This window comes from Microtus pennsylvanicus, chromosome 21 (genome assembly GCF_037038515.1).
Source record: "Microtus pennsylvanicus isolate mMicPen1 chromosome 21, mMicPen1.hap1, whole genome shotgun sequence".
NCBI lineage: Eukaryota > Metazoa > Chordata > Mammalia > Rodentia > Cricetidae > Microtus > Microtus pennsylvanicus.
In genome coordinates, this window is record NC_134599.1 from 1,299,168 (window position 1) to 1,312,747 (window position 13,580).

The window sequence follows — 13,580 nt, forward strand, 5'->3', positions numbered from 1 at the left end:
GAGTCATGCCCACCCCTCCAAGTTATAGTCCTGGAACCAGTTTCGGTTAGTGGGCTTTGGGCTGGGAGAGACTGGCTCTCATGAAGACATCCTGGGTACCTGGGCAGGCTAGCTTGGGTGGGACAGGCGTCTGCAGAGACGGGAAGAATGAGGCTGCTGGGCTGGCTGGATGCTTCAGGTGACCACGGCAGACACGAACACTTAGAGGCAAGATAAAGGTGCAGTTTGTCCCTTTGCCTCCGGCGATGTGGTGTCAAGCGAGGTCACTGCAGCGCAGGCCAATCTCTGCCGGGGCTGGTGTGTGAGGGAGGGATGGGCGACAGGGAATGGGAGGAGGAGGCTGCGGAGTGAGTCCTGCGGTCAGTGGAGGATGAATGGTGGTCTCAGGCAGGTGGTCACAGATCACAGGAGACTCTGAGGCATTTAGAAGAGTTGGGCTGAGGGACAATGAGGATGTGGGCTGCTGGCTGAACCATGGGGCAGCGTGGGCATGAGCTTGGCCGGGTTCCATGGAAGGTTCTGCCTTAGGTAAGGGTGAGGCATAGAGCTGCAGAATAGGGTCCTAACAGCAGAGGGAGTCACAGGAACAACTCTTACCCTTGAAGGTCTCTTGGTTTTCCAGACCTGACTTGCACCCCTCCTCGCAACCTTTGCCTGCCTGGCCGGAGCCTCTATACAATAGGCCTGTACTGTCTTCCCTTCCAGACATACCAGGTTGGACACCCTGGACGTCCTGGTCCTCCTGCTCCCAAAGCTGCCTTGTCCCTGGGAGTGACCCTGGTTGGCGGCAGCGTTCTCGGCTGTGCCCCAGCTCCAAGGACACGTTCTGCCCAGGAGAGACCATCCAGGAGGAGCCTTGCATCTCCCCTGTGTGCCCAGGTATGGCTGGTGAATCGGAGTGGGAAAAAAAGCAAAAGAGAATGACTCCTTGACTTGGTCTGACTCTCAGAAAAGAGGGAAAAAGCAAACTTGGTGGATATCCTTAAGCTACCCCCACTCAAAGTCTCCCTGGGGAAAAAAACAAACAATCCAGCACTCGATTGACATTATTTGGGACCATCCTAAATACCTCCCTTTCCCTGCCCATGTCTTTCCACCCGTGACTGTGGCCTCTGTTCTTCCTGACAGTGCCAAATGCGTGGGGTTTATGGGCCCCCTGGTCCACCTGCTCAGTCTCCTGTAATGGTGGCGTCCAGACTCGTGGGCGCAGATGCTCAAGCTTGGCTCCTGGGAATCCTGTGTGCCCAGGACCCCACACTCAGACCAGAGACTGCAACACACATCCCTGTACAGGTGCTAGACCCCTCCACTCTCTCAGGTGGCCTCGTCCACCCCAGTTTGTGACCTCTCCAGCCTTCTCTTCTCGCTTAGCTGACCTTTGGCTTCAGAATAGGCCACACTCAGAGCCAGGAAACCTTCAGGATTTCCAGCATCTCTCCAAGTCCCCTCCTCCTCCCACTTGCTGGGAACCAGATACTGGGCCAGGTGCTTCACTTGCCCCTGACAAGCGCATGTGACCTTGGAGGCAGAGCTCACTCACAGGCAAAATCAGGGGGAGCAGCGTCAGCCCAGAGGAGTCTGTTTCCTTAGCTTCTTGGTCCATTGGGCATTCTTCCTGACCCAGACACTGGTGTCCTATTCTCAAGAGCTTTTTGTATCTAGTGGAGCCATGCCAAGGAGCAAGAGGAGGAAGTGGGAAAGGACTGGAGGGGAGGGGCTTCCTCATCTCTGCTTGTCAATCACTGCATCCAGGCTTTCCTCCTTGTCAGCATCCCTTCTCTCCTGCCCTGACTCAGACCCCCTCTGTCTTCCCATCTAGCCCAGTGCCCAGGAAACATGGTGTTCCGCTCAGCAGAACAGTGCCACAAGGAGAGGGGTCCATGCCCTCAGCTGTGCCTGGCACAGGACCCTGGAGTAGAGTGCACTGGCTCCTGTGCCCCTAGCTGCAACTGCCCCCCTGGCCTCTTCCTGCACAATGCCAGCTGCCTGCCCCGCAGCCAGTGCCCCTGCCAGCTGCACGGGCAGCTCTATGCACCAGGAGCAATAGCTCGCCTGGGCTGCAACAACTGGTAGGTTACTAGTGGAGGATGGGGCGGGGTCAAAGAGGGAGGGGCTATGCTCCAGAGCTGGGCAGGGATGGACTGACACACATATTCACTCACCCGTGGGTGTGTATGTGTGCACGCGCGTGCGTGCATGTGTGTGTGTGTGTTGAGAGAGTGTTAGGCAGAAGATAGGGGCTGAATCTGCTGACAAATGCCTCAGGCAGTGACTGAGCTACAACACAGGTTTCTACAAGAAATATTCACCCAGCTGACTGTGGGAAGACGGTTTTTCAGACAGTCTTCTGCTATGCAGAATGGAACTATAGGCTGGAGAAGGGCTTCTTTTTAAAAATATTTTTTCATTCCTTGACAAATTCACACATGCATATGTTGTATTTTGACCCTGTTCACCCTTACTTCTCCCTCTAACTCCTTGTAGGTCCAGCCCAACCTCTTCCAACTTAATGTTGTCTAGATATTCATGGGTATGGGGCCATCCTTTGGAGAATGGTTTATCCACCAGGGGCTGTGCCCTTAAAGAAGATGTACTTTCCTTCTTCCAGTTCCCTTCAGTTGTCATAGCTCCTCTACTAGAGGGCTCATGAGCCCCCCTGGAAGTGGTTTTCTCCTTCCTGAATGTAATTGTCTACACAGAATCCCTTGGATTCTGCTCTTTGAAGTGTCCAGTTCTCAAAGTCGACACCAGGTTTTGCCAGCAGAGGGCGCTCTAACATATCCACCCCCACCCCCTTTCCCTTTCCTCAGATTTCTTCATTTCCTCTTCCTTTTTATCTCCTGGTGCCTCCTCCAGTTCCCTTCTTTAGTGTTCCTCCCCCTTTCTCTCCATTCTTCTGCTGGGTTATTTTCTGGAATCTCCAGTGTTTGTATTGGAGAAAAATGGAAGGGCACAAAATATACCCACTTCTTCTAGAATTCTAGCTCTTTCTATATCGCCCCTACCTAGCCCTGTCCCTTAAAGTCATTTACAGATATTGTTTAATAAGTGCACGTGAGATAAAAGGATAAAGAGGTGGCCCTTGATGAAACTGTGTGACAAAGAGACAGCCCCTACCCGGGGGATCATGAAGCCCAATGAAGGTGGAGTTGGGAGGGAGGTCTGGGACTAAGAGTCTGAGTCACATCCTACATGTCATGTTGTGTATTTGGTGGCTTGGCTCCCTGTCCTTTGAGGCGAATATCCAGTGCTTCAAGGGCAAGGGCTGGGTGCTGGTGCTCACTGAGCCCTCTCTTGGCAGCACCTGCCTCTCTGGTGAAATGGTGTGCACCTCAGAGCTCTGTCCAGGTATGCCCCCCATGCGGTGGTCAGTGCTCAGAGACTATGGGAGACCGTGGACCCTTCCGAGATAGCCTCCTGGGAGTTCTGGTGGTGTCCCAAGAAAGTCAGGGTCCGGATCAACTCGACCTGGTTTCTTACATCTGACTCCACCCCTGCCCCCGGCAGTTGCCTGTGGCTGGAGCCCCTGGACTCCGTGGACTCTCTGCAGCCAAAGCTGTAATGTGGGCGTTCGACGGCGCTTCCGAGCAGGCACCGCGCCTCCAGCTGCCTTTGGGGGTGCCGAGTGCCAAGGTCCCAACATAGATGCTGAATTCTGCAGTTTGAGGCCGTGCCGAGGTAAGAGTGGGGGCCTAGGACCAGAGACCCGGTTAAAGAACCTTCCAGAGAGAAGCCAAGATACCCCTCAGGACCCCACGAGAGATATAAGGAACTTCCCTAAGGGATTCCACTAGGAGATAGTTCCCGGGGCCCTCTGTAGTCCATTCCCCAAGAGAGACCCGAGAGGCCAGTCCACTTCCTCTCTGAAGGCACCATGTCTCCTAAGGTGGGGATGATTCTGTGGATGAAGAGAGGTGGCTTGAGAAGAAAGGGGTGTCTGGATAACCGGGCTGGAGAAAGAGGTGTGCTGGGTGTGGAGAGTGAGCTCTTCAGCGATCCGGATGCCACCCATAGGTCCTGGTGCTGAATGGAGTTCCTGGACTCCGTGCTCGGTGCCCTGTGGTGGTGGCTACAGGAACCGCACTCAAGGCAGTGGCCCACACAGCCCCGTTGAGTTCTCTACCTGCAGCCCGCAGCCCTGTACAGGTGAGGGGTGTCTTGGAGACACTCTAGTTCTCATTCCCACCAAGCATAACACTGTAACACCCCACCCCCACAGCCTTGTCCCTTAAAACAGTATAGCCTCCATGACAACCGCAGCAATAGCCAGAGCCGCTGCTTCTCTCTCCCATGCTGCGGGAAAGCTGAGTGGATACCCAGAGCTGCTGCTTCTCTCTCCCATGCTGGGGGAAGCTGAATGGGTACCCAGAGCTGCTGCTTCTCTCTCCCATGCTGCTGGAAGGCTGAGTGGATACCCAGAGCTGCTGCTTCTCTCTCCCATGCTGCGGGAAGGCTGAATGGGTACCCAGAACTGATGCTTCTCTCTCCAATGCTGGGGGAAGCTGAATGGGCAGGCACTGGGCTGCCCTTTTGTCACGTGTGTCTACAGGACCAGTTCCAGGTGTGTGCCCCAAGGGCCAGCAATGGCTAGACTGTGCCCAGGGCCCAGCCTCCTGTGCCCACCTCAGCTCCCCTAGAGAGATCAATCAGACTTGCCAGCCCGGCTGCTACTGCCTTCCTGGAATGCTCCTGCTAGTAAGTATCCCCACTGCCTGGCCAGAACTGGGACTGCCTCATGGCTTGGGACCTTGGTTTGGCAGAAAAGAGATAGCCAGGGGCCTGGACAAGGACAAAGCCAAAGGCTTGGGGCTAGAGTTAAAGATGCCTTAGATAGCTGTTCCCTTGCTTATTAAAGTAGCGATTTTACTCCTTTTTTTACTCAAATATGTGTCCTCTTATCTGTCCATCACCAGCTATGTGCCGAGCACTTGCCCTGAGCTTGGCCTTAGGCTGGGTAACCAGGTAAGTGCATGGATAAGTAAGACATACTCAGGCTTCCTACTGGTTCTGGCCAGAGGCAGAGCTGTGTTCCTTGATGAAAATGGTTGCACGGTGAGGGATGAGGGCTGGGTAATGCTATGCTGCTGTATAAATTACATGGCCCGTGTGAAAAATATATATTTCACATAGTTGATTTCATGTAACGATTCAGTCTCACGCCTTGCAATGGAAGCGGGTCTTTTTCTTCCTGAAGGGTCCATGTACCCATGGAACCCTCAGCTAAGGATCTGATCTTGCCCAGTCAGAGAGGGACCTGGGTTAAGCCCAGTGGAAGGTTTCTGGGTGGCCCTTGAGATGAGCTTGAAACTGAGTGCCGGCTTTGACTGGAGCAGGCTGGAGCCAGGATGACAAAGGGCTTTCTTTTCTCTGTGTAACAGTCCTAGCTGTCCTGGAGCCAGGCTGGCCTTGAACTCACAGAGATCCACCTGTCTCTGCCTCCCTAGTGCTGGGATTAAAGGCGTGCACCACCACCGCCTGGTTTACAAAGGGTTTTCTATTGCAGAATAATGTGTGTGTGCCTGCCCAGGACTGCCCCTGTACCCACAGGGGGCGCCTTCATCCCCCAGGCAGTGCAGTGGTTCATCCCTGTGAGAACTGGTAAGCCCCTCCCACCCCCAGTTCTGCAGTGGCCCTGTGGTCCCTGAGGACCCAATTAATTGTACAGCTGATTTTTCCTCAGCAGCAGGAGATATTGGTTCCAGTTAACCAGAGCCTATTCCCCCATGCCCTGCCCTGCCACAACCGATCAGCCCTGCCATCTAATCCTGCCTGCACCCTCCTTGTCTGTTTTCTCTCAGGCCCTGGGAACATACTCAGTGGGAGATGTAGAGACTGTGAATTAGACCTCCAATAATGAAAAAAAATCACCTGTCTTCTTTCTCCTAACTAATGTTAATTTTTATGACTGTTGTAACAAAGTATATCATACCTGTACTAAGGCATGCACGTAGACACAGACACACACATCATACACATACACACAAACATACACATGTTCTGGAGGTAAGGGCCTTGAATAACAGCCATCAGTGGCCACACATGTCCTAGATCAAGGTGTTGGAAACCTGGTGCTTCTGAGGCACCGAGGAAGCATTTGTCACCTCTCCATTTTGGCACCAAGCTGGCATTTTCTAGCTTGCAGATGGCTGTCTTCTCCCCTTTTCCACCATCTTCCCTGTGTATGTCAGCGTCCGAATACCCCTTTCTAACAAGAACACAAGTCACACTAGACTGGCCTCGCTCCCTACAACAACCTTATTAACTTGGTTACCTCTATCTCCAAATAAGAGCAAAGGCTCTGTGGGTACCATGTAGCCCCGGAGAGCACCAAAGCCTCTGTTTTCCCCTCCAGTTCCTGTATCTCTGGGCTCATCACCAACTGCAGCTCCTGGCCTTGTGAGGAAGGTGAGAAAGGCTTCTTGCTCCTCAGATGCCCTCAGGTCCCCTCCTGGAAGCCGTGGGCCTGCTCTGGGGTAGGAGACAGGCCGCAGGAGAGCTGAGGTAGGTGTTATGGTGCCTCTTCACCCTGGATCACTCTCTTTTCACATTCTCTCTCTCTTCCCCATACACCCCAAGGCCAGCCTGCATGGTCACCCTGGACCCCATGGAGTATGTGTTCAGCCTCCTGCGGTCCTGCCCGACGCCACCGGCACCGCTTCTGTATCAGACCCCCTAGTATGGCACCCTTCACCCTGGCTCGCCTGCCCACAGTGTCCCCCACAGCCCTCTGCCCAGGCTCTGAGTCTGAGGAAGAGCCATGTGTCCTGCCAGGATGTGACCGTAAGTGGCCCTTTAGGCTGATGTTTGCTCTGAAGCCCTGCGTAGGGCCATCTCTGGAGTACCTCATCCTTGTACCCACTGGCTCCAGCACCCCAAACCCTTTCGCACTGTTCCTTCTGCTGTTCCCTCAGAAGCAGGCAACTGGAGTCCTTGGGGACCCTGGTCTGGCTGTAGTCGGAGCTGTGGAGGAGGCCTGCGAAGCCGGACCCGAGCCTGTGACCAGCCACCACCCCAGGGCCTAGGGGATTTCTGTGAAGGACCTCAGGCCCAGGGGGAGGCCTGCCAGGCTCATCCCTGCCCAGGTAGCTGCTGAGGATCGGTGGGCCAAGGAGCAAAGAGCTGGGAAGCAAAATTGGGAGTTAGGTCAAGGGCTCCAACCTACCTCAGCCCATTCTGTCCCCCAGTGACCAACTGCAGCACCATTGAAGGGGCAGAGTACAGCCCCTGTGGCCCTCCCTGTCCCCGCTCCTGTGATGACCTTGTGGTGAGTTTGGGCCCCTGTGTTACCCCTACCTGACCTTTGGCTCTGACCAGAGGATCGGATCATCTTATGGGAAGCCTGGGTATGGCTTTGGGCCCATGGCCTCTTGCCTGGTGCTGGGCAGAAAACCTGGTGTGCATGGGCGAGGCCCTGGATTTTAGGTTACAGCGATGCAGGCTTGCCCCCTCTGTTGATGAGAGAGCCAGCCATATCCAGCAGCCCTTGGCATCGGTACAGCCAATGTTTCTAAATTAAAATGCTATTGCAAACACAGCATAAACATGTGGGAGGGGGAGTCGTCCCACTGTAGCTTCCTAAGTGCCATAAACATTTTGGTGCACAGAGCTTGTGTGCGTGTGCGTGTGCGTGTGTGTGTGTTTTCTAAGCACCTACGCAGACACTGTAGACACAGATGGAGGCAAACACAGACAAGGTCCCTGCATCCGTGATCCCACATTCTAAGGGGAAAAGGATAGACATGAATTAAAGATGGGCATGGTGGGAACTCTGAAGATGAGGACGGAGCTTTGAGGTCTGAGTACGGAGAGTCAAATATAGACAGGAGGCCAGGGATGGCTCCAGGCAGGCGAGGGAGGAGAAAGAAGTGCCAGAATATGTTCAGTCATTGCAGGTCACCATGGACAAGGCCTGTCCCCAACTCTTTCCCTTCCAGCCAGCTTTTGGAGGCAGCAGCTCCCTGAGTGTTAGGGAGGTCTGGGCATGCCTCGGCCGCCAGACCATCAGTGCAAGCCCTACACTGAGTCTGCAGTTCCTAAGAACTGGGCTTCACATTTGCAGAACGCTGGCTTCCAGACATATTCCTTACGAGCTGAGGGTTTAATCTGTAGGCCTGCTCCCTACCCTTCCCTTCTCAGTGGCAGGAACTCAGTGGCATGCTGGTTCCCTTCCTGCCTTCATCAGCTCTTTAAAGAGAAACTAATTGTAAGGTCACACTTTTCTCAAGCTCTGGGTACCCTTCATTCTCACAGTGCTTCCTCGTCATTGCAGGGATGAAATATCGGACAAAGGTAACTTGAGAAAGGAGGGGGGAAGTCCAGCACTTTGGGGGAGGCGTAGAGTCAAGAGCCCAATGCAGCTGGTCACATGGTCTCCACAGTCAGGAAGAAGAGTAATGAGGCTGCTCCTGTGTTACTCAGCCCAAGACCCCAACCCATGGAAAGCTACCACTCACGTTTAGAGTGTATCTCTTTGTTTCCATGGTGATTCTAAATCCCATCAAGTTAGCAATCACACCCACCCACTACCCTTCCACCTTGGTCCCCGTTCTTCCTAACTCCTCACCTCAGGCTGTTACCCCTGCTTGCTCTGTGTCCCTCCCCCCAGCACTGTGTGTGGCACTGCCAGCCGGGCTGTTACTGTCCTCTGGGCAAGGTACTCAGTGCGGACGGGACCATCTGCGTGCAGCCCAGTCACTGCAGCTGCCTGGACTTGCTGACAGGGAAGCGCCACCATCCGGGCACTAGGCTGGCAAGGCCTGACGGCTGTAACCACTGGTAAGAAGCCATGCTGGGATGAGAGACCGCATGCAGACAAGAGTGACTCCCCCGATGTCTGTGCATCTAAGCTCTGGGGGCGCAGATAGTGCCCTAGAGATCCCCGTCCTGGAGAAGATGTAGAGCAGGCCCACATTGCCTGTCTAACAGGAGGGAAAACTGAGGCAACCAGCTCCATGTGCCTACTGAGGGCTGAGCATTTGTTCCTGGGAGCAGAGAAACTGGGCTGGACAAGCCACAGATAGGGTGCCTGTTCCTGCTGCCTGCCCTCACTTACTTGCAGGTTGCCTATAGTCATTCCTCAGTACAGTGCACCAGTTGTGCTATCCCAGAAGGCCAGCTGATGGGACAGGCAGGCTTCTAAAGCATATGAGAGTAGGAAGAAGGACATAGACTACACCATGAAAGTGTAAGGATGAGAGGAAGGAAGAGGTAGGCAGATGAGTATGTGGGAGACCTAGGCCATTCTGAACTGCCGTCTTTTCCCCTGGCTCTGCTCTTGCCCAGCACCTGCATGGAGGGGAGGCTTAACTGCACAGACCTGCCCTGCCAAGGTATGTGCTGGCCTACTGGGTGGGGAGGGGTTAGGAGTAGGGGTGTAAGGAGAGTGGTCTCAGGATTGCAACAGCTACATCCAATGCCTATCCTACCCTTCCCAGTGCCTGGAGGCTGGTGCCCATGGTCGGAGTGGACAGCTTGCTCCCAGCCCTGCAGGGGCCAAACAAGGACCCGCTCTAGGGCCTGCATCTGCCCTGCTCCCCAGCATGGGGGTGCTCCATGCCCTGAGGAGGCAGGGAAGACAGGAATGCAGCATCAGAGGGAGGCCTGCCCTAATCCTACTGCATGCCCAGGTGTGATGTGCCCATGAGGCCTGTGCCCCTGTCCCAGAAACCCGAAATATATGTTCTGACCCTGATGACCTAAGGCCTCCTGGGTTTCCCAAGACAGACAATTCTGTCTCCTTGGTGCAGTGGATGGAGCTTGGGGCCCTTGGGGGCCATGGTCTCCCTGTGACGCATGCCTGGGGCGGTCGCTTCGAAGCCGAGCGTGCAGCCATCCTCCTACCTCTGACGGAGGCAGGCCTTGTCCTGGGGGGCACCAGCAGAGTCGCCCTTGTCGAGACAGCTCCACCCTGTGCACAGGTGAAGGCTTTGGGGGTGAGGCCAGGGAGAGTCCTTTGTAGGTCTAGAAAAATGCTGGCGCTGACGACCATGTGTTTCTGTTCAAAGCGCAGCCTCAAGCTACTCCTGTTGTTCTGGGTGAGGTGTTAGGTCGCAGCTGATGTGGGCATGACAAGAGGCTCTTACCCCTTGAGGAAGCTCCTTAACACTAACTCTCTTACTTTCTTCCTAGACTGTGGAGGGGGCCAGGAGCTCTTACCCTGTGGGCAGCCCTGTCCTCACTCCTGCCAGGACCTGTCCCCTGGCAGTACGTGCCTGCCAGGCTCAGCAGGCTGCCAGTCTGGCTGCGGGTGTCCCCCGGGTCAACTCTCCCAGGATGGGCTGTGTGTGCTCCCCGCTGACTGTCATTGCCTCTTTCAGCCCAGGGCCATGGGTCAGTAGCCTCTTCCTTGTGCTCCCCCTACCACCGTCTTCCCCCAGCAGCCAACTGACCCGTGGGACCCAGGCCCAGGCTACAGGTTGGGAACTGGAAGGCCTGTATTTCCCACATCCTGGGCTAGTGCAGGTTAGAGAGCTTCCAGCACCTTCCTCTAGGACATGGGTGCTGTTAGTGAGGTGCTAAATGCAGTAGTATAGGATGTGGGGGGAGGTGAAGGCTGCTGTGCTGTCTAGAGGCTCCACCCTTACTCCTGTGGCCTTCAGGGATCCCCGAGAACCAGAGCCGGTCAGTAGGGTCCACGCTCAGTTCCTGGGAGAGCCTGGAACCTGGAGAGGTGGTAACTGGGCCCTGTGACAATTGGTAAGCAGATTTGGGGTGAGCTGTGGAGGGGAGCAATGGTACCCTTGGAGACATGATGAGGCCCTGTCACTGAAATCCCTTTCCTCGTCCTCAGCACCTGTGTGTCAGGCATCCTGCGGTGCCATAAGGTGCCCAGCTGCCCTGGTCCTGGGATGTGGAGTTCCTGGGGACCCTGGGAGAAATGCAGTGTCTCCTGTGGGGGAGGGGAGCAGCTCCGCTCTAGGCACTGCGCCCGACCCCCATGCCCTGGGCTGGCTCGACAGAGCCGGACTTGTCACAACCAGGTCTGCAGAGGTGAGCCCAGCCAGCTGCTACCCAATAATCCCTTAACCTTGAGTCCCATCAGGTCCCTTGACTCTGACTCTGAGTGCCCGTAGATTCCTCTTTCTGTCCCCAACATATTCTTCCCTCAGTCAGATTATGGGGGAGCCTTTGGTTCCGAACACTGCCGAGGGGTTGAACACTATGACTGTCAGGTCATAGAGGAGGTGGGCACAGAAGTTGGCTGTGAAGACAGTGGATCAGACAGGGCACTGATTCCAGTGTTGTCTCAGAGACAGGCTGTCCAGTGGGCCGACTATACCGTGAATGCCAGCCCAGCAATGGGTGCCCCTTCTCTTGTGCTCACATCATGGGCCAGGTGGCCTGCTTCTCTGAGAACTGTGAGGAGGGGTGCCACTGTCCTGAGGGCACCTTTCTCCATCGCTTGGAATGCGTCCAGGTGAGAACTCAGCTGGGCAAGAGCCTGAGGCAGCTTCCCAGGGTGTCCTTAGCTCCCTAGGGGCTACCTGCTTCCTAGGGACAGCCCCTGGGCTTGTATCCATTACCAGCTGATCTCCCAGCTCAAGGACACCTACAAGACTTTTGAGGCCACCATGATCTCACGCTGCTCTGTGCCCCTCTGGTTGTGGCATTCAGTCTTCCTGGCAATAAGGGGCAGTTTCCTGTTGGGTCCCCATAGCTGCCCATGGCACATGGCCCTGCAGCCCTATTCTCTATCTCAGGGGCTGTAGGTATTCATTGCCCCTCTCTTCCCTGCCTTGCCCCAGTGGGGAAAGGACCCCCACACCTTCCCCCTGTCACCAGCTGTGGGGACAGATGGCAGGCAGGTTCCCTCAGGTGCTCAGGATTTCATTCCTAACCCTGGTGGCCTCTGCCAGAACCTGAGATGTTTCCTAGACCCATTTTCTCAACTAAGAAACGATGGCAGCCTGAGGGAGGAAAGGTTACTCCAAGGCCAGGAGGACATTGAACAGCAGTGCTGGACTCACATGGGAACATCCAGACCCCTCTGACTCCTGGCAGGGCTCTCTCTGTCTCACCAAGTCCTGTCTTCTTGGAGTCTCTTACCAATGTCCATATAGCTGGTCTGTACAGAAATATGGCTGACTCTCAGCCCAGGTTCATAGCCTACAGGCTCTCAATCCTATGAATACCAGAAAAATGGGTCCTGCCTCCTGTTTTCCTTCCCTCTCTTCCCCCAAATCTCATCAGAGGCTCTACAGAGGTTCCCAGTAGGAAGCCTCCTGGGAGATTTCACTGTCTCCTTCTCTACGCCCACGCAGGAATGCCCCTGTGTGCTGACAGCCTTGCTGCTGCAGGATCTGGGGATGGCCAGTACTGCCCCTGGGACCTATCCAGCCCTCCTGGGAGGTGAGGGCCAGCCCCTTGCACCTGGAGATGAACTGTACCCAGGCCAGATGCTTCAAACAGTCTGTGGAAATTGGTAAGGGACTCTCCAGGGTGGGGACTGGGTTGAAACGGGGGAGAGGAGCTAAAGGAAGGATTCTAGGGGGAGGATAGGGACCCTAGGATCTGTCCTCTTCCTTTGCCTGGCTGTGCCTCCTGGCCACTTTGCCCTCCCCCCCCTCCTTTGCTTGTGCTTTCTCCAGCTCCTGTGTCCATGGGAAGCTGTCTTGCTCAATGGAAGAATGTTCCAGGGTCAATGACAGCCTTGGTCCCTGGAGCCCATGGAGCCCGTGCTCTCGTCCCTGTGGTGGGCTGGGGACCCGCACCCGAACCCGCCAATGCGTGCGTCCCACACTTGTTCCTGGAGGACTGAGTTGCCATGGGCCCCTCCAGGACGTAGAGTACTGCTTCAGCCCGGAATGCCCTGGTAAGGGAAATAGAAGGAAGCTAAGCAGATACCTGCCCGGCCAAGTATGTCTCAGCCTGCCTTTGTCCTCTTCTGTCCCTGTTTATCCCTGCTGGTGTCTCTGGATTTTCTAATAGCTTTAGACTTTTGTTTGGGTCTCCAGCCAGCTCTTCTGGAGAGCTTACAAGACACTCTATACTGTGTGTGTGCGGTGCTGGTAGGGTACATCTCAGGCACAGAAACTCTTCTAAACAGGGTTTCCTTTTCCACAGGGACTGCAGGGGCCACGGTGGAGCCAGTGACAGGCCTTGCAGGTAGCCCGAGTCTCCCACACCCCTCCAGTATGGCCTTTCTTTGGGAAGAACAAGCCCTGGACCTCTTCGCTCCCCATCCTCACTTCCTGAAGGGGCCGGAGCCCTGGATGACTAATTGGAAAGTACACCCACTCTTTCTTCTCCCCTTCTTTCCACAGGCGGTTGGGGCCCATGGTCGCCATGGTCTCCCTGTTCCCGCAGCTGCACAGACCCTGTTCAGCCTACTTTGCGCAGCCGTTCACGCCTCTGCTTGGGCAACTGTACCATGGGGGACTCCTTACAGGAGCGTCCCTGCAACCTACCCTCATGCACAGGTATGATTCTGATGAATCACAGCCTTCAAATGACTCCTTCAAACCCAGACCTGGACTACAATATCCAGTTTCCTTAGAGCAATCTAACGATCTAATCTAATCTCAAATCAACATCTGACACTAGGTCTTCAGTTCACTTCACCAGCCCCAGAGACTGCTCTG

The 13,580-nt window shown here is 55.2% G+C and overlaps 1 protein-coding gene across 1 annotated transcript in view; it reads left to right on the plus strand.

The window, feature by feature from the left end:
• Window positions 1–13,580, plus strand: part of LOC142839552 (SCO-spondin) — a gene marked incomplete at its 5' end in the record, with an annotated part of 52,563 nt that overhangs the window by 27,055 nt on the left and 11,928 nt on the right. Inside the window, 24 exons of the mRNA XM_075955774.1 lie at window positions 706–879; window positions 1,129–1,293; window positions 1,820–2,069; window positions 3,302–3,348; window positions 3,508–3,678; window positions 4,015–4,146; window positions 4,550–4,695; window positions 5,504–5,598; window positions 6,353–6,405; window positions 6,577–6,780; window positions 6,912–7,082; window positions 7,185–7,264; window positions 8,606–8,775; window positions 9,283–9,329; window positions 9,435–9,626; window positions 9,747–9,917; window positions 10,129–10,329; window positions 10,599–10,695; window positions 10,790–10,989; window positions 11,250–11,416; window positions 12,261–12,421; window positions 12,588–12,811; window positions 13,063–13,104; window positions 13,263–13,418. Of these exons, the coding sequence (XP_075811889.1) occupies window positions 706–879; window positions 1,129–1,293; window positions 1,820–2,069; window positions 3,302–3,348; window positions 3,508–3,678; window positions 4,015–4,146; window positions 4,550–4,695; window positions 5,504–5,598; window positions 6,353–6,405; window positions 6,577–6,780; window positions 6,912–7,082; window positions 7,185–7,264; window positions 8,606–8,775; window positions 9,283–9,329; window positions 9,435–9,626; window positions 9,747–9,917; window positions 10,129–10,329; window positions 10,599–10,695; window positions 10,790–10,989; window positions 11,250–11,416; window positions 12,261–12,421; window positions 12,588–12,811; window positions 13,063–13,104; window positions 13,263–13,418 (3,516 nt within the window). The remainder of the gene's footprint in view (window positions 1–705; window positions 880–1,128; window positions 1,294–1,819; window positions 2,070–3,301; window positions 3,349–3,507; window positions 3,679–4,014; window positions 4,147–4,549; window positions 4,696–5,503; window positions 5,599–6,352; window positions 6,406–6,576; window positions 6,781–6,911; window positions 7,083–7,184; window positions 7,265–8,605; window positions 8,776–9,282; window positions 9,330–9,434; window positions 9,627–9,746; window positions 9,918–10,128; window positions 10,330–10,598; window positions 10,696–10,789; window positions 10,990–11,249; window positions 11,417–12,260; window positions 12,422–12,587; window positions 12,812–13,062; window positions 13,105–13,262; window positions 13,419–13,580) is intronic.